This window comes from Sitophilus oryzae, unplaced genomic scaffold (genome assembly GCF_002938485.1).
Source record: "Sitophilus oryzae breed Bouriz unplaced genomic scaffold, Soryzae_2.0 scaffold_535_pilon_pilon, whole genome shotgun sequence".
NCBI classification, from domain to species: domain Eukaryota; kingdom Metazoa; phylum Arthropoda; class Insecta; order Coleoptera; family Curculionidae; genus Sitophilus; species Sitophilus oryzae.
In genome coordinates, this window is record NW_022147124.1 from 1375794 (window position 1) to 1397058 (window position 21265).

At 31.4% G+C, this 21265-nt stretch overlaps 1 protein-coding gene across 1 annotated transcript in view; it reads left to right on the top strand.

Annotated features, from left to right (window-relative positions):
• The window catches only part of LOC115886904 (ankyrin repeat and SAM domain-containing protein 1A-like), a 56484-nt gene extending 36898 nt beyond the window's left edge, over positions 1-19586 (top strand). The window contains exons 13-21 of the mRNA XM_030906227.1: positions 4640-5060; positions 8219-8381; positions 9814-10304; positions 12188-12565; positions 13839-14090; positions 16472-16624; positions 16685-16816; positions 16873-17049; positions 19392-19586. Of these exons, the coding sequence (XP_030762087.1) occupies positions 4640-5060; positions 8219-8381; positions 9814-10304; positions 12188-12565; positions 13839-14090; positions 16472-16624; positions 16685-16816; positions 16873-17049; positions 19392-19556 (2332 nt within the window). The 3' untranslated portion in view covers positions 19557-19586. The remainder of the gene's footprint in view (positions 1-4639; positions 5061-8218; positions 8382-9813; positions 10305-12187; positions 12566-13838; positions 14091-16471; positions 16625-16684; positions 16817-16872; positions 17050-19391) is intronic.
• The last annotated feature ends 1679 nt before the right edge of the window (positions 19587-21265 follow it).

Consider the following 21265-nt stretch of genomic DNA (forward strand, 5'->3'; position numbering starts at 1 on the left):
TAATAAAATTGCGTTTTATCTTATCAAGGAGGCCGAAATCGACAAAATATCAAGAGACAACTTTTAATCGGCATTAAACTGCTTACACTATTTCGTTAACAAGAGAAAAAAAAGTTAGTGACGTACATGCTTTTTTTAGAAAAATATTCCAGTGATAACCCATATGCACGTCCCTGGTAAATATGTCAACACTTTTTTAGCTTTAAAATATGTCGAATTTATGGTAACTTTCACCCTCAAAATTTAATTCGAAACGCTAAAAGTACCGGGTGGTCAACTTAAAATTGGCGCCGGCTGTATCTCAGAAACTACTTATATAACTTTGGGAAAAATTCTAATAAGTAAACCGACCAAGAGAAATCGCTGGAAATTATTTTCAAGTTCGAAAAATGTCCGCTAGGGGGCGTTAATCTGATAGCCAGTCAGAAAACAGTTTTTTTCTCAAAAATATGCAGGTGAACAGGTATTTTAAATATTACTATTGTAATCATCGAGAAATTTGTAATTTTTTTGATATGGAGTTTTTTGCTGTCTCTCGTAAAATAAAGTGGTGGGGAAAGGTTAAACTTGCTTTTATTAAAATAAGGATAACTCTGATTTAGGTTAACCGATTTAAACAAACTAGGGCTCGTTTAAAAGAGCTTTTCTTCCTTAACGATCTCCAGTATAAATTTTGTTTCCATTTTTTTTTTCGTGGTAGCTAGAGGGCGCTGTTTGACATCATAACAGATATTGCGCTTTTGCATTAAAATGTTTAATAGGAGGCTATATTTCTCTTTGCACAGTTAAATAGACCACAAAATTTCCAAAATATCAGCGCAAACCGCAACTTTTTATCTTGTCTCTAACCGGAGATATTAAGAGAAAAAATTATGTTAGGCTGCCGATTATATGATCTAAAAATTATAGTAGTAGGCTAGGAAACAAAAAGAGGTAATTTGGTTACGTCTTAGTTAACGTTTAAGTTCAGTTTTCATGCATCCGAATTTCTGGCGGTTTCTTAAAAAAGATGACGTCATACATTTTTAAACGTGTTTATGTAACATTATCGTCCATCCACATAATTTTTACGAATTTCTTGCTTAATTATACGTAGGTAGTTCTCAGATTAAAATATCCGAATGTCGGACAATCAATAATTTTATTAAAATTACTAGGAATTTTGTGCCGCCATATTGCTTTTAACAAAAAACGGTCAAATTTCGTATGGTTGAAAACTAGGTGTTTATTTTATGTAACGTCATTATAATTATTAGTTATTAATCTCCAAGTTCGTCCTTGATTTCACTTGTTTTCATGTTTTACCTGTTATTTGCGTTATTTATTATTATATTATAAAGTTTATGTCGTTTGGGGCACTTTTCATGTAGCCCCGAAGATGCGAATGTTAACAATATGCACGACTGGTCCAAATCTACCCTGGATGCAAGTAGTTCAGCACCAAGACCGTTGGTCGGTACATGTTTAGGCAGGAATTCTAGGATGGCGAATGATTATTTGAATGAAATGAACTATCCATAACTAAGAGATGAATTGCCAATTTTGTTAGGGGATCCACCATTATGAAAATGCATTTGTTCCAATTTCATCAGCATGAATGCAGTTGGTGTAGATGATGCAGTTGGTGCAGTTGTGTCGCATATTTTGCTATGAATGTGTGGGGCTTTATGGATACCACTTACTTTAGTAGATAGAGATGATGGAGCGGCATATTTCCATGGCCAGCTAGGTCATCGGATTCAATATGCCTGTGTTTTAATTTATGGGGTCGAATCAAGAAGGAACATGGATAAATAACAATTAAATGGTTTTAAAATGAAATTAAAATATATGATATTTTAATGTAACCAATTTACCTCTTTTTGTTTCCTAGCCTACTCTAATAACTTTTAGACTATACAGGGTTGTTCACCACATACGACACGGAGTATTGTAGCTAAACGATGAGATTTTTACAAATTGTAAGTTTGGGGTTCGTTGAAGGACTATTAGAGCTACAATTTAAAAATATTTTTACAAGATACAGTGTCCCAAATAAATAAAAAATATCAAAGTTGTATTTTTTTAAATGGAACACCCTGTATATTATTACATTTTTAGTTTCTACGATTAAAATAATGGTAAATTTGATTAAGGTTTATTATACTTAAACCTTACCGTTTTTGAAATATTTTCAATTTTGTGAAATTGCAGTAAACATTTTAAAGCTTCATTTCTCCAAGGGTAAAAAGTTTTTAATACTAAATATTTAATGAAGTTTATTTATTGATCAGTTATTGTGTTGCAATAATAAAAATAATACTACCTTATACAGAGTGTCTAAAATTTTATTTTAAATAATTATTAGCTTCAAACGGCAATAACTTCTTTCGTTTAAATGGAATGCCCTGTATATTTTAGGAGAATCAGATGCACAATTAAATTGTCTATCAAATTGTATTATACCATTTTTTACCTATCCCTTCAAGTTTTCGTAGAAAATGCATTTTCTTATAATTTAGACCTTATTTATCAATATATCCATGGAATATTGACATTTTAGATTGTTTTTAAAGCAACAAATGTACAAATAATAGACTAGTAATATTATCGTTTTAGCAAAACGATAATATTACTAGCTCATTTGTATGCAAAAAGAAAACTATTTAAATCTTTATAAAGAGTATACCATTTATTAAATATAACACCATTATTTCCGCCCATATACTAATTAATGACATACTTAATTGTGTTCGTTAATAAATTATTATAAATAAATGTGGATTTTGAGTCAGAAATCAATATAATAATAAGTTATCAAATTAAAGTCTTTGTTGTTATAAATAAGCATTTATTAAAAAATGAAATATCATTTTTAAGGTGTTACTTTTTATCACACTATCTAATGCCCATACAAAATTCAGTTTTTTAGTATTTGGAGCAATTATTATTAATCAACGCAAACAGTCAGTTAATGTAGTTTGAATACGGCATCATATTAATTGGTCCTCTTTAACAAATATTTAAACAGTTTTTTTTTTATTTTTAATGAAATAAACGAATTATATCGACAATATTAGTATCTGTACTCTTTTAAAAATTTGGTACATCTTTAAAAATGACCTAAAATGTCAATAGTCCATGGGTATATTGATAAATAAGTTCTAAATTACAAGAAAATGCATTTTCTACGGAAACTTAAAGAGATAGGTAAAAAATGGTTTAATATAATTTGATAGACAATTAAATTGTGCATCTGATTCTAGTAAAATATACAGGGTGTTCCATTTAAATTAAACAAGTTATTGCCGTTTGAAGCTAATAATTATTTAAAATAAATTTTTAGACACTCTGTATAAGGTAGTATTATTTTTATTATTACTACACAATAACTGATCACTAAATAAACTTCAGTAAATATTTAGTATCAAAAATTTTGATACCCTTTGGAGAAATGAAGCCTTAAAATTTTTACTGCAATTTCACAAAATTGAAAATATTTCAAAACGGTAAGTATAATAAATCTTAATCAAATTTACCTTTATTTTAATCGTAGAAACTAAAAATGTAATAATATACAGGGTGTTCCATTTAAAAAATAAAACTTTGATATTTTTTACTTATTTGGGACACTCTGTATCTTGTAAAATTATTTTTAAATTGTACCTCTAATAGTCCTTCATCGAACCCAAAACTTACAATTTGTCAAAATCTCATCGTTTAGCTACAATACTCCGTGTCGTATGTGGTGAACAACCCTGTATAATCCTAAGCGGCAGCCTAACATCATTTGTTCTCTTAATATCTCCGGTTAGAGAGAAGATAGAAAGTTACGGTTTGCACTAATATTTCGGAAATTGTGTGCTCTATTTAACTGTGCAAAGAGAAATATAGCCTCCTATTTAATTTTTTTATGCGCAATATCTGTTATGATGTCAAACAGCGCCCTCTAGCTACCACGAAAAAAATTATGGAAACAAAATTTACACTGGAGATCATCATGGGTTAAGGAAGAAAAGCTCTTTTAAACGAGCCCTAGTCTGTTTAAATCGGTTAACCTAAACCAGAGTTATCCTTATTTTAATAAAAGCAAGTTTAACCTTCCCCCACCATTTTATTTTCTGAGATAAAGAAATAAACTGTATATCAAAAAAAAATCAGAAAAACGTCCCCTTGCGATATTTTTCGATCTTGAAAATAATTTCCAGCGATTTCTCTTGGTCGATTTACTTATTAGAATTTTTTTCCCAAAGTTATACGATAAGTAGTTTCTGAGATACATCCGGCATCCATTCTTAGTTGGCCACCCGGTACTTGGAAGAAAATGATAATAAATCGTACCTATGTTAATATGAAAAATCTTATTTTTAGGTGATGAATCTCCCAACGAGAGATGGCACATGTTTTTTGAAACATCCTATATAATATATTATTTTAAGAAAAAATTGACAGTGTTAATATACAATATAAAATCACACATATTATACTGTCAAATTCTTCATAAAATATATTTTAAATAAAATATTTCACAAATAAATTTGATAGTGTAATAGCGGCCTCTAAGATATACCTTAAAACGCATATTTGATAAATGATGATGACGTAACGTTGAACGTTTGCTACAGTCTTTATAATATGCCACATGAGATTTTTTGTTTAGGCCCAAAAGTGAACTGCAGAGAGGTAAAAGTGAGGACTTGGATAATAGAAAGAAACCGGAACCCGTTGCTATAACAAGTCTCTATGAGAACACGATAATAAAGCAGCAGAATCCTAGAAGGAAACTGCGAAGGCACAATGACGTGTACGAGGATTACCATTTTAAACGAAAAGAAAACGACGCAATATCTAGTTGTTCCGCGCCAGAGACGACCTTTGTTTCCAGAGCGTTTCTAATGATTTCCGATAACAATGGCGATAAGAAAGGAAAAACTGCTGGAAAAGAGGGAAGAAATAATAGAAATAGCAACTATCCCATGTCTCCTACTCACTACAATCAACCACCCACTCCGGAACATCCTCCGCCATCTGCCGTGCAAGCCGAAAATGTGATTTACGAAAAAATGCGTCCATTAAGTCAGGTGAGTTCCTGACATATCCTGCAACTATGCTTTACGCTAAACAGCATTAGATCTATTTCTTATTATTACTTCAGTATTTAATTACTTTATATATTCTTGAGATTTTTATTTAGGCTATTTCCATGAGTTCACCGCGGTAGACTCGAAAGTATAAAACAAGTTTACCGGTAACTTTTTGCTTACTGCTATTTCTTATACAATATTTTCCTAGAAGATTTTATTACTAATACCGAGTGTTCCTTAATGGCGTGCTAATATTTAAAAGGGTGGTTTCTTGGATCTATTCTAAGAAATAAACTTCATATGAATGTATGTACTAAACATCTTAACTTTTGAAATACGGGGTAGCAAAGTTTTCTTCAAATAATTGTTATTATCTATGTCTTTATGATATCTAATACACTATGCGTCAAAATACATTTTTTTAATGTATAAACAATTTTATATACAGTGTGGTCCGAACTGTATTCCGGAAGCGTCGACAGCATATTTTCCAGATGAAAATAATTAAAAAAGTTCCTATAAATGTATGTCCTAAAATGCTTAGTTAAGGAGATACAGGATGTAGAAGTTTCATTTTTATTTCGATTTTTTCCAAATAATTTCTGACGTCAATATTTGGATGAAAATTGATATCTGGGAGGTTTTTGACAGGATAAATTTGATTTTGATGTCAATATGATTCCTATTTGTAGGGGGCGCCACCTACGTGTGGTTTAACTGTTTTGAAGAGTAATAACTTTTCGTCCGTACCTGTATAAAACTACTGAATGAGAAAATATACATTTCCGTGATTTTTTACGTAAAAACTGTCTCTTTGTAAAAATAGCTACGAGTAACCGTTCTCAAGATATTTAGAATGGAAGATGTTGAGTAGATAGTTATTTGACTGATATGATAAATTTGGAATTGGAATTGGTAAATTTAATCTTTCTATTTTTTTTTAAATTAATCATAAATTTTTCTCAACAAACAGTTTCTGTTCAACGTTTAGCACAAAAACATTTCAAATTTATGATTTAAATCTAATAACTACTTAGTCAACATCAGGTCAACATGTTTAATTTATGTCAATGATGACAGGTATTGATAATTTCGATTCAAAATATCTCTAGAACCATTACCCGTAGCGATTTTTACCAAGAGACATTTTTTACGTAAAAACGTCGTAAATGTATAATTAAATAAATATTTTTTATTCGGTAGTTTTATACAGGTACGGATGGAAAAGTTATTACTCTTCACACCAGCTAAAAAATATGTGTCAAAAATTCCCAGTCACCAATTTTCACTAGTAATACCACTAGAGGTCAAATTATCCCGAGTTGAAGACGAGGGATAATTTTCTAAAAATATTCATGAGCGAGAAAAAATGTCCGGATTTAATTTGACCTCGTGTGGTATTCGGTAAGAAAATTCCACACCAAATTGTGTTTGAAAATCAAATAATTAAAATGTAGTTTTCGATTTTTGGTCGAATTGATTATTTAGTTACTACGATAACTAAGTGACAGCCAAACCTAAAAACTATTTCAGTTTTGAAGCCGTCAAGCGGCACGGCTTAAAAAAAATGTTTCGCTTTGGTCATGAAAGCAAAGAAAATATTCGCCAGGAGATTAAGCAGTTGAAACCCGCGAATACTAGGAAATCGAAGTCAAGCGTATGGAAGCAGTTTACAAACTTTCACCTCAGCTTTGTAATTGAAATATATTAGTAAATTATCATGTAAACAAATAAAAACCAGACTCTCAAAAAGATATTCTGTCATTATATAAACGTGAAAAAATTTCCAGTATAATTCGCTGTTGGGTGCCCACAAAGAAAAAATTTTCACTAAAATTTATCCGTTGCCATGGTGATTTGTCAAAAAAACACGTTTTGATTGGTTAAAAATTACAGGTGTGGAATTTTCATCCATATATTGACGTTACTTCAGAAATTATTTGGAAAAATCGAAATAAAAATGCAATTTCTACACCCTGTATCTCGAAAACTAAGCATTTTAGGACATACATTTATATGAACTTTTTGACTTATTTTTATCTGCAGAATATGCTGTGGAAGTTTCCGGAATACAGTTCGGACCACCCTGTATATCAACCAGTGTCTATATGGGTTTTACATTGACTATTTTTGAAGAAAAAAATATTGCGATTCATTTCGAAATAATTTTTATTGATGTTTTTTGTCGGCCGCATTTTGCTACTATACAGTCAAATGCTCAGAGAGATACAGCAATTTTTTTACATCAAAAAACTTATTCTTATGCCTAGAAGACGTTGTATCAAGTTTCATAAAGATGAGTTTTCAAAAAAAATAACCGCCTCTCTCAAAAGTTAGGACATCTACTCATATGAAGTTTTTTTCTTAGAATAGGTTCTAGAATTACTCCATTAAATATTAATTTGTCACTAAAGAACACCCTGTATAGACATATTATTTCAACTAGAAAAATACTGCTGAATTAATTAAAATAACTTTTAATAATTATTGATCTAAAAATGAGCAGCTTGAAGTAACTTTCTTATTAATAACATGGAATTAGTCTTTAGTGATATGTTTTGTATTTATTTTTAGTGTGTTCCCTACACTAAATATTCCGATTTGTTCTTTATGTTTTTGTGTATGGAAATAATTTTAGTAGTTTGTGGTTAAGCGGGTGTATATGAAAACTATTTTATCGGATTGTACCTGAAATAAAGTAATTAAGTAAAATTAAGCCACATACTTCAAATTATTTCTTTTTTATATTGCTATATTGTCCTCATGCTTATATTTTTCTGTGTTCTATTTTAATTTATGTGATAAATAAATTATTTTATCTTAATAGTTATTATTTTGCAACATATTGTTTGCTTCACACTTTTGTTTTATTTTCTTTGTTAGTTTATGTATTAAGTCACGGCAGCTCTAGTGTTACGTTTTTATTTTATTTTATGTAATTGTTAAATTGCAATAAATATATTTTACCTTTTATTTTAGCGTTTTTCTTTATTCTTTTAGAGATTTAAGGTTGCTTTTGATGTTGTAGTAATGCATTTTTATTTATTTTCGGTTTTTGTTTGGTTTGTATTGCTAGGTAAGTGGTTTTGTAAAGTTTTATTCATGAAACAATTTTGTGAAACATATGTTTGCAAGGTATTTAAAATATGTGACAGGAATACAAGAGAAGATCGAGAGATATGGAGACGGAAACAGAAGAGGAATATCTGTTAATCGGGGACCACGAATCTAGCTGTAGTTTTTCCAGCAGCGTATCTCTTTCCGACCGAAGTGTTGATAATATTTTAGAAGAATATCATTCTGATACTCCGTATTCAGGTAAGATGTATGCTACGTTGATATTGCTATTACCTTTGTGTCTTTATTAGATTATTTTAAATTTATAATTCGTGGCTAATTTAATAAAAAGCACACAAACATTTTTAATAAGTATTAACATGGCCCGGCAATAGACCATCTGGCATCTGTAGCTCATAGAATAAAAAAAAAACTTGAGAATTTTGTTTAAGTGCGCAAACCTAAAGTATGTACGAGGATGTATTTCAGGAAAATATTTTAACTTCTATAGGATGGCTTAAAAAACTGAGTGGATAAGGATAATTTTTTTTTAAATGGATACAGGTTGTTAATTTGTTTTTTACTCGCGGCAAGAACTTTATGGTTGAAATATGGCAACCTCGGCCCGCTCGTCGATAGACGACGCGACGTGACGAGTCGGCAGTAAGGTCATGCGTTCTCAATAGGCAGTGTTGCCATTCTGTTCCCCTATAAGTAACTGTCCAGGTAACAACCTGTATATTACATTTTTGGCTTGGAACATTCTAGCGTAAGACTGTTTGATATATGCATGTACTTAAAGTTTACTGAAGTGATACCGGATGTTTTTCAAAAGCGGCTCACCTCTATAACTTTTATATTTTTTTTTTGTTAAAATAACGAGATTTAGCATGTTAGTATAGGACATCGATCAGCATTGACTGACGTTGTCAATTACCTTCGGTCACTTTCTGTTTCACCGGGAATGACTATAATTTTTAATTTTTAAATAGTTAATTTTCTACTTACTTTCTCTTAAAAAATGTATTTTAAATTTTAATCTAGAGTGTTACGACAATAAATAACGAAAACCCTCGAAATTTTGACTCAAGTATTTGGAACAAAATTATTTATAAAAAATTGGTTTTTCCAAATATGCTAATAAGCCATTCTCGTTCCATTTGAAAAAGTTGAGTTGTGTTTAAAAATACAATTTGATCATCTTTTAACCGTCCATGATAAAAGACGAAAAATATTAGACGATCAGATCTATCTTTCCAGGGCTCCTTGATTAAAAATTAGTGGTTTTGAGATAGTTTGGTACTCTAGATTGAAATTTAAAATACTATTTTTTAGCTGGAAATGGTAATATGTAATCTATGTCATGTCATTCTATTCAAAATGTTATTTTCTCAGTGAAATAGGAAGTAACGGAAAATAACTGAATACGTCAATCAATCCCGATTTATGTCATATACCTACTGACATATCAAACTCGTCTTCTTATCTGCAAAAATGAAAAAGTTATTGGGGTGTACTTTCTATTTCAAAACACCCGGTATATACTCGTCTATCTACAATGTTTCTATTTCTATGTACGGTATCCAAAAGCTATTTGATAGAAAATGAAATATCACATAAAGAAGCACCTCAGAGCTACCGTACCATAAATTTGGGCACAACATAATAGCCTGTGCATACATGTTTTCCACAGGACTAATCAAGGGTGCCGCAACCGGAATCCTCGAAAACCTAAACATGAACGTACCGGCCGTTCGTCCGAAGACCCTGAAAAAACTGAAACGGATCTACGACAATAGCTCGACCTCCGACGACCTGAAAAGCGACAACGAAATCTCGTCCAGCTCGGAGAAGGAGTCCGACAATAAGGAGAACAGAGACGGCAAGACGGAACGTATGTCTGCGCTGAGTCCCTTCGACGAGCAGGAAGAATGGGCAAAAATCCAGGAAATCATGGCCTCGTTCGGCACGGGCATCGTTAGGGAGTCGGTGTTCGTTGCGGAACTGGAGAAGGAATTCCAGAGCCGGCTAATGACCATCTCCTGTTCCCAGAACAGTTTGAATAATGCGGCCGCAGTCGCCGCCGCGGCCGACTCGACAGTTGAAAAATGGTTGCAGAGGATCGGCATGGCCGATTACGCGGGCCTCTTTACGTCTAATGGATTCGATGATATTGGATTTTTGGTGAGTATGATGACTGATTCGGTTGCGTTTTTGTTATCTCTTTGAGAAAATAGGGAATAACTAAGGAAGATGCGATCTTCACAACCATAGATCATAATATAGGGTATTCCAATAAGAGGTTTCGGATGTTGATAACGAATAAAATATAAGTTTCATAACAGATCTAAAAGTTATTTATGGCATTGCGTAGCGGTATAGGGTGTCCCATTTTGATTGAATCGTACGGTATCTCAGTTATTAGTAAAGATAGGAGGATGCGGTTTGCACAAACTCGTTCCACTTTTTTGTCAAATGAAAGATGCTGTAAACAAAATTTTCATAGCCCCCTTCGTTTCTGAGCTACAGGATCTTTTCGAAAATTTTGTAATTTGGGACAGTCCCCGTATCTCCGTTATTGTGGATGATATCAAAAAGGTGAAAACTGATTCATGTAGAACTCTTTACGTAGAATACAGTGGCGTAGTCTGTTTTTCTACGTAAAAAATATTTTTGAAAATATGAACTAAAGTTATATTTTTTCAAATGGAACACCCCTGTATATTTATAAGTCATATGATCCGTCTTGCTATGAGCTTCTGAAAAATATATATCCCTCAATATTTACTGCAATATTTAAAATATATCATTTTTGATTAGTAGGCGTTTTTATAACAAAAAAATTAAAATGGTATTTACTAAAATAGTCATACACATATTAAAATTTTATTTGGGATTGATATATTCGAGGATATATTTAACTTTTGAACTGTTATCACTGAATCTGAAATATATTTTTCTTTTTTTTTTATAACGGAATTTATTATAACGGGATGGATTTGCAAATATGCAAAAGGCATTATTAGCTGGCATTTTTAAAGCATTTTCCAGGTGTTCGACATTGTTGTAGTTCTTCTTCTTCTAGTGCAGATCCATTAATGGATGTTTGCGATAACATTTTCCATTGCTTCTCAGTTCCATACCAATAGGTATGGTAGGCTATTAAGATCAGCAAAAAAAAGTTTTTTTTAATTTCATAAATGACCTAAATACAAAATATTTTCATGGTATCTGTCTGTCTGTCTGTAACACGATAATTCAAAAACCGCTGAACCGATTTTAACCAAATTTGGCACAAAAATACTGTGGCACCCGAGAATCTGGCCATTAGTTTTTGGTGGGGGTGGGGGATTGGTAAGGGTGTATGGGAGGGGGTTAAAAATTTAAAAAATCATAACTCCAAAATTATAGTAGCTAGCGGAACGCGGTTTCCAAATTAAGATTAGGAATAATATTTGCAACAAAATTTGTAATAACATCAAAATCAGTCAAAGTCGCAGTTTTTGAGATAATATATTTTAGTATGGGCGGCTATACGTGCCTCGCGGCGGCAATTTTTTAATTTCTTTTCAACATCCGAAACCTCTTATTGGAATACCCTTTATATACTTACGCGGATAGGTAAATAACTAGAAACCTGTCGTAGAGATATTGACGACGTATAATTATTTTATTTCTTTGTTGCATGCATGGTAGTGCTGCTCTACCCATCCTTGGTCAAAAACTAACGTCCATGCACCAAATTTCAATATGAAATTTAAAAATTCAAGGTGGTAGCATCTATCTTATTTTAAATGGAACACAAAGTATATTATTACATTTTTGGAAACTACTTTTGAAATTCATATCTCATAATTTTTCTTATACTAACTTAATATACTAAATTATACTAACCTATTGCTCTCTAATAGTTTGTGAGATAAAAAATTAAACGTGTCAAATTGACAAAAACATAATCGTGAATAAGCCTGGAATAAGCATTGGCAAAATCATGAATTAAACATTTTTAAAGTTGAAATTTGGCTTATAAGTTAACGAAAGTCAATATATTCGGTCTGTTTTTACAGAATGGAGTTTTAGATGATACTGATTTGACCAGCATGGGTATACTACCCAAGGAAGAACGTGATTTAATAATGGAGGCAGTAAAACAGTTGCCAGTCAAGATTCACGATCAGATTCCGAAGAATTGCAACAATAACGATCAGACCATCGTAAAAACCTGGCTGAGGAAGATTCATCTGGAACAGTATTTCGATACGTTCAACAAACATCTATATCACGACATGGAAAGGATCAAAAGAATATGGGATGTGGAGTTATCTGCCGTGTTAGATATCGAGAAAATTGGACATCGCAAGAGAATTTTGGCTAGCGTTAGCAACGGAGACGGAATTGTTACTGGACCGAAATTGGAAGAAATCAGTAGTGAAACGTCGTTACTGGTATGTATAATGTTTTGCATGATTTCTAGCGGCATTCGAGTAAACGTTTTTTCTGCAGATCAAGTCTTTTTCACAATCAATGACCATGAACATTCAAGCGATTTGTCTGTCAGTATTTTTTTAATCAATTTTTTTTCTTCCAAATTATTAGTAAAAACCCTGATGTATCAGTAAATTTGGAAAAATAATTCTATTCTAAATGAACCAATGTTTACGATAGGTACAGATAAAATACTGTTCAGGAATAAACTAAATGAATTTAAGCATTATTTGTTGCATTTGTAAAGGCAAATATCTTTAGTCAATAGTAATTGATGATAGTCCGTTGTTAGTCGAATATTTATATCATCGTCTTATATTCCTTTATATTATTGTTTTTTTTTTAATTCTGTTTATTCTGTTAAATTTATTGAATCAATTAATAGTTTTTAAAGAAAAATAAATTTAGTTGTAAAAAGTTAGACTAAAATTATGCAAAGTATTAATTTATCGAGATGGCATAATGAAATTCATATTTTTACACGCCTGAAACTTATTTGCACAAGACTAAATGCCATAATGTATTTTTAATAGCCTATTTATATTAATCTTTTATTTAGACATTGCCCCTATAAGGTCTCTGATCAAATTAAAAAGAACGTATTATAAAAATTGTTTAACTAACTTACTAATTTAGACTTAAAAATATAAACTTAAGTTGAGTAATTAGGGAGGGAAAATGTACAGAAATAACGTCACTTTGATAAATGGAAGACAACAAATTTGAAACTAACAAATTGTTGTTAAATTTATTAGAGTACCTTAAATTAACAAAGTAATCATACCTGGGTATACCGAGTATAATGGTATTTCTCCAGAGACCTTGAATTCTTCTTCCGGTCTGATATGCAATCTTGCAGGTTGGGGATCATTTGTACACTCTCTTCAAATTTTTGTTTAAATCGGTATTTTTCAGAAAACGTGCCCATTGAGTGGAATCATTGTTTTGTATCTCCTTTTTCTAGAAATAAAACTTAATATTTAATTTTCACAGAGAAAAAATACAAAAATAATTCAATAATTTAAAAGAAAAACCATTTTCAACATCTTTTTTTTGCGAAAAAACCTCATAGACGTATTCTTGGGGTCGAAATATACCAACCCTGAAAATATTTGCACTTATTTAAGACTCACCCTGTATGTAAAAAAATTAAAAGTATTTTACTCTTCCTATCCTTTCCTTGTATAACGGATTCGATACTTTACCTACCTGTTTCTTATTGTCCGCTTCTAGAAGGGCAGTAATCGATTGAGCCAGGACATTCCGTCGCCCTCGACTCAAAGCACCACTTCTACTAACAGTGGCAACACCGGCACGATCCGTCATCGGCACAAGAAGTCGAGACCGGCACCCCAGCCGCCGGTCAAACCGAAAGCCGACAAGAAAAGTTCGGAGATATTTGTGGGCGGCAGTAACTCGATCAAGAGCCAGTGGAGGCATCAGCCCATTCGGCTTATAACGGGCTCCGTCAAATACGCAGCTAATGTAAGTAGTTTTTGAGTTTTCTATTTTGTAATACTTATTTGTGGCTATTGCAATTGCCCGAAAACCATTGACCGAAGGAGAATTACTCGAAAAAATTCCGAAAGATTAGTTCCGCTAACAGAAAAAATACTTAATTACAATTGACAGAAATAAATATAAAATTCCCTGAAGTATCTCACAAAAGTAGCTCACCCGTATAACTTTTTAATTTTTTCAGATAAAAAACGAGATTTGGTATGTTAGTATATGACATAAATCAGGATTGATTGACTTATCAATTGTTTTCGGTCACTTCCTGTTTCACCGGAAATAACTACCAATTTTTATTTTGAAATGACATCTTCGGTATTTTATTACTTTGATAGAAAATGACATTCTGAATAGAGTGACATATCATATGTCAACTTATGACATTTTCAGTAAATGATCATAAATGTAACGATAATTTGACTCGAAACAACAAGTGTCCAAGTGTGTGGTACCAAATTATTCTTAAAAATGCTCTTTCCACATATGCTAATGAGCCATCCTTGTGCCATTTGAAAAAAAAATAGTTATGATTAACAATACGATTTGGACATCTTTAACCGGCCAGAACAAGACAGGACAAACATTAGAAAATCAAATCTATTTTTCCAAGTGTTTTTAACATAGAAATTTAAAATACGATTTTTTTAAAGCGAGAATGTCAAAAATTTACACATGATATGTCATTCTATTCAGAGTGTCATTTACTATCGAATAAAGTAAAAAATACCTAGGGTGTCATTTAAAAGTCAAAATTTGTAGTCATTTCCGGTGAAACAGGAAGTTAATGTATAGTCTATAAAATGAATAACTTTGAATTTTGACCGTTATTTTTTACCAACATGGCAAATATAAAATCCCTCTATCAAAAAAGTTACTGATATTCTTTAAGTATTCTTTAAATTGAGTGCCTGAACGAATCAGATAAGTAACTCTTTTTACTTTCTTGAAATAGAAAAGGAAAATAATAAAACAAGTGACAGTTCTTCTTCTTCTTGCAAAAATCAACACAAAATGGCATAATTGTCAAAAGTAAAATGTCATCAGCTTTTCACATTTCTAAATATCAGACCAATGCTGTCTCTAATAGAACAGCCTCGGGGCGAGATTTATGACGTCACGCTAATTAGATACGGATTAATAAATATGTTGTAGAATACATGGAAAACATAATTATTCCTCGTATTTTTGGTTTGTATTTTAAAAATGATATAGTTTACATGAAATATACATAATATACAGTTAATAAATATAATATATATACCTATTTATAGTAATAAATACTTTGGCAAATAAACTATGAACCATAAAAATGCAGCAAATGTTTTACAATATACAAATAATGAATAGGTACATAAGATAATGGGTAAAATATTAAATATATTTTAAATTTTGGGGTTTGAAAATCGATCTAATTGAACAAAAAACATTCAGTATATACTAATAGTGATGTATTATTATTTGCATTCACAAAATTTATATGTACATATATTTTTCAAGTATCAGTGTTCGGAAAATTATATTTGCAAATAATACAATATCAGAAAAAAATACGTCAGCGATGGCTATGAAATAAAGATCGCTGTCATTTTATAATGAAAATTATTCTAAAATTTTTTATTTTCTTGGGATTTAGGTTCGGGAAAAACGCTGATTAAGTTTTCATTTGGTTTTTCATAATTTTTTTTTGGTTAAAAAAAAAACGTTTCGGCTAGCATTATAGCCTTCATCAGTGTTGTGTCATATAAAAAAAATAGTGTCGAATATAATCCAAAAAATTGCATATAAAATATTCACACCACACACCACATAGTATTTACTGCAATTAATAAACTAATATAAACTTGTCAAAAGATGACCACATATTTTTTAAAATTATTATTCTTAACACTAAAACTATCTACATTGACTATGGAGTACGATTCCAGCGATAGTCAAATATAAGGAATAATTATGTTAGCGTGACGTCATAAATCTCTCTCCGAGGCTGTTCTATCAGAGACGGCATTGCGTCAGCATGGCCATAAGTTGCTAACCTAATAAAATTAACACTAGAAAAGCCCGCGGGAACTGTCAATTTCAAAGTTATTCGTTTCACAGACTATACAACTGTGTTTTTAACGAACACAGTTAATGGTTTTTTTTTGAGTATTGGATACATTTTGCCCTTTTGTATTACAAACATCCACAATGCGCCTTTTTTAAACATCGTGTAGAACAGGGTTGTATAAAAAATGGTAACTTGATATTAAGAAAATAGCGATAGCAACAGATTAACCGAGATACATATCGAAGACAAGCATAAACAGTATTTCTTGTCATTTGTTAATATTTCATAAAAAAAATATTTTTAGTATTGGGGATCAACTACAATTAAGGACTTTAAAGGAACCGAATCAAGTAAAAAGTCAATAGAAAAAATATTGAAATCGAAAGACCACTATTTGGAAGAGATTACTTTATCGATTTCATATAAAGGTGTCAAGTTTATTAATCCTTCTAATAAGGTAACATACCAAAACAAAAATACGGATTTTTAAGGTATATTAACTATGAATGCATTTTAGAACACAATTTGCGAACACGAAATTGTAAATATGAATTGCGCATGTCAGAATGACGACGAACAGTCCTACTTTGCTTACATCACCAAGGACAGTGATTTATACTATTGCCATGTTTTCCAGGCTATGAATTCTGTTAGTATAATTTCGGCATGCTTATCGATTTTTTTGTAACGTTTCATTAATTATAGGATCATGCGACGGAAATTATTTTAACTCTTGGACAGGCGTTTGAGTTAGCGTATCAAATGGCTTTGAGAGATCACGTGACAAGTAAAAGTAAAAATAAAAGTAGCACGGAGTACAATAGAAATGATAAACCGGTTGTCAGTCCTGGATCGGTATCTTCCCATAGCCGCGACTTTAAGGTAATCTTTTAGTGCCAGATGTACGAGGGGGGTCAATAAGTCTTTAGAAGAAGATAGAAGAAACAATTTTTTGCCGTATTTTTTCAACATAATCTCCTTATACCCAAGTAGCATTATTAGGCACAATTTAGGTAATGCTTCTAATAATCATAATCATGTCTGTTTCTCGACACAAAATGGGAACGGTATGCAACAAATAGGAAACATTTACCTATATATTTTATATGGCTTAATTACATGTATTTTCAATGCGGTGGCAGTAGCCGTTTTCTGGAATGTTTCGATGCGGAATCAAAACTTTTTGAAAAAATGTTTCGAAACATTTTCTTCAATTTGTGCCCAAGATGTTCCCGTTTTCAGCAACCACTGTTTCTAAAGGGGAAGAAACAAAATATCAAACTAAAATAATATGTCTGTGTGCGGTTTGGAATTTTTATTCATTATTTTATAAAATTGACATGAAGTCGGACACAAATCATCTACATTATATCATATTACTGCCTAAAAAGCGAGAAACTCGTGTTTCGAAAATGAATCGACGATAAATGGAAACCTTGTTTCCAAAATGTTTCGATTTAGTGCTACTTGTGTAGAAATTTCGAACTAGTCACCTGTCAACAACGCCAACCAAAACTTAAAAACGATTAAAAAAAAATGATTTACTTATTATAACACGATTAAAACATAAACATGTATTCCATTGTGGAAAAAAGAGAAAAAAAAACGTTTGCTGGTAACATTTTTCTTCGGTCTCCTGTTAGGTATGGGTAGTGGCTGTTATTACATTTAATCCTAAAACAAATCATCTCTGTAATGCGTATAATAAATAATTATAAACTCGCATAAGAAAAATCCGTATTTGTACTCACCATAATATTTATTCTGCTTTTTTAATAATAAATAAATAATTATAGTACTATAAAAATTTGAAGAATACTTAAACGCAAAAACTGCGGAACAAAATCAAAACAATAAAGTAAGGTTATGTTCTCATATTTGAATGTGAAATAAATTATGAAAAGTTTTTAGGCACAAAACGGGTACGAAATCTGTAAATTTGGGCCATATCTGTTTCTTAAAAGTTTCAAAAAATTTGTGACAAAGATCTTTAATGTTATACCTTAAGTAGCGAAACCATATTTTAGTAAAATGTTGCGAAACAAAAAAAGCGATTTATGTTACGAAACATATGTATCAAAAATGTGACGAAACTGTTTCGCAATGTTTCTCAGAAGATATTTTGTTTCGATTTTGTGTCTAAAAATGCTACATGGGTTCACAGTTCGATATACTTTACAAGATGCCCCTGTATTTTTTTAAGTCTTCTATTCAACATACGCGTTTGTTTGTGCTATGACCACCTCCTCTTTCTCCTGACGTGAACCGCTGTTCACATCCATTTTTTTAAATTTGGAAATAAAATGAGGTCACTCGGAGCCAAATCGGGTGAATAGGGTGGATGGTTTATTATTTAAAACATCAATTCCTCAATTTTCCTCAAAGCCAGTATCCGAAAGGGTTTTATAAGGGTTAGTTCTCCATCTCCGATATCGTCTCGCCCTCAGTGATGTGAAGTTCTGGTGTTTCATCATTTCCTCCACAGAACCCCTGTTTGTTTATTAGCGTCAATCTACTGACGTGTTTATTGGGAAGACAGTGCTTTGTTAAAACCCCCCGTGATAATCCGAAGATCTTCTTAGCCATGAGAAACTTCTTCGAGTATCTTAGACAGTTGGGAGATTCTCATTCCAGGTTACGGATGTTATGGGTTCTAGCTTCCAGATTCTTGAATTATTCTTTAAGTTAGTTTCCACTTGGGAAGCAGAACGGTTCTGGTGCAGTTAGTGGAGTGTTATTTTTTTCGCCTAATTTTTTCAGCTTCTCCAGACATTCTTTGACCAACTTCGAATATTACTGAGTTTATCGCTCTTAAGGCTGCTTGACTATTGGATAAGATGACCATTTTTTGTTTCCGATAGTTCCTATCTAAGAGAAGTTGTACGCATCTTTCGATGTCGTAGATTGCTGCCTGCAAGATGCTGGGTAGGTGTTCATTTGTTCGGAGTATTTACTTTTCGGCCCAAATACTCCTGGCCTCCTATCTGGCTTTCGGCCCAAGTTCTTGCTTTCGTTTTAGAAGCATCAGTATATTACGTTATGGTATGGTCTTTTTTACCTACTGAGGCAGACGTTTATCTCTTCCAATTCTTTTTATGAGATTGACAGATACCTAGTAAAAAATGACGCTTAATAATAACAGGTTACTAGCGACATCTCTAAGGACTTATTGACTCCCCCCTATCCCCGTATATTTGGTTCAGCAGATTAAGATTGTTTTTCAGGATTCAACTAGAACTACGGATATAAAACTCAACGGGCATCCTCTAAAGATAATGCCGCTTACTCTTTCTATCGCTAGCGAACCTTCTACCTCATCAGGTTCTGTTCCTCAACCTAGTCAAAACAAAACGCCAACAAAAATTGTAAGTAACGAATTTTCGGCATAGTAGAGTAATACGTGTGTAGTTAAAATAATATTTTTATATGATAGTTTCCAAGAAACTTATTTTAAAATTATATAACGTAGTTGCTCTCTTGGAGTATTTCATAAATTTTTGCTAGTTTGATGATTTAAAAATAAGTATCCATTCAAAATGGGATAAAATATTTCAAAACGTGCCATAAATGTTTAATACCTAAAAGGAAAAAATACACTGTCTGCCGCGAAAAATTTTTACCTAAAATTTTTATGTATTTTAAAAATTGAATTTTAAAATTTTAATATATCTTGTTCTAGTGCGCCGATTTTGGTGAAGTTAAGTTAAGCAATTTGTAGCTATATTATTTGACTTTTGAATTAAAAGTTCTGCAAATTAAAGTTCTGATCTGGCTATTATACGAGGAAAAACGAAATGTTAATATGTTTTCGAAACTTCGAAACAGTGGCCGTGCATATAAAGTAGGCAAAATGGCGTTGCCTACTTAAAGAAGAAATCATGAAATCTAACTTTATATTATTACATTATATCTCATTACTAATCCAACAGATATTAACATTTAAACATAACAATAAACATTTTTTATCTTAATTTTATTTTAGAGATTACCTAATAAGATATATTTAAATTATTTTCGACTTATGCTGTTACTGCGCAATTCCTATACCGGGTGGTAAATCGTCGTTGGAAACAGAAAATTCCATGCAAATTTTGAACTGTCCAGATATTGGCTTTCCTATTGATTTTATAGCGAAGTCGTAAAGAGATTTTTTAAGGTCGGCGTTTGGTAAACACACATGCCAAATTTGAACAATTATTTACCAGACGATTTTGAGTAATTTGAGAAAAACCGAATGAATTTTTAAATTAAAACTAAATAGGTAACAATCAAATACCAGTCGAAAATCGACATGTCTTAAATTGCCAGCGTCATTTTCGAACGCACAAAACATCCCCCTTTAGAACTTCGTCTATCATGTTAAGAAATGAAAGTAAATAATAAAGCGCCTCTTGTGTTTGTTCGCATTCAAAAAATTTCAATTAATGCCTGTATATATTTTTAATATATTTTTTAAATTTACATTTTTTTAATTAAAAAGTAATATATTACATTTAAATGGAATATATTACATAACAATTATGTCAATTATAGGATTACAAGCTTGTTTTCTAACATTTTTTAAATAAAATTTAGAAATTATAAAATTTCAATATATGTATATTTGTCGTAGGTATGAAAAAAGCGTATACCGAAAAAAATAAAATATAAAATGGACAAACGCTTACTTACATTGCAATAAAACTTCCACTTTTAATTTTGCAATCCAAACGCAATATTTCTATTTCGCAAATAAAAATATCCGACAACACTAAAATCACTGAAACTTCCGCGGCTGACAACGAAAACTGAAAAATATAACGGCACTTTTTGTTTTGGACCTGCATATTAACATTACGCTGTACTATTATGTGTTTGTTGTTGAAATAATATAAAATATCTAATTATAACTTGTAAATTTTAATATTTTAACATGATTTTTAACTACTTTTGACAATAACTAACTTTTTATCAAGATGACATTTTAGACGGTAACTGACATATATGTCATAATATTTGAATCTTAAATATGTATGTCAGAGATGTATGTAATATAATTTAAATTACTATAATGCAACTTTATATTAAGAAAACATTTATACATTCACAAAATAATACA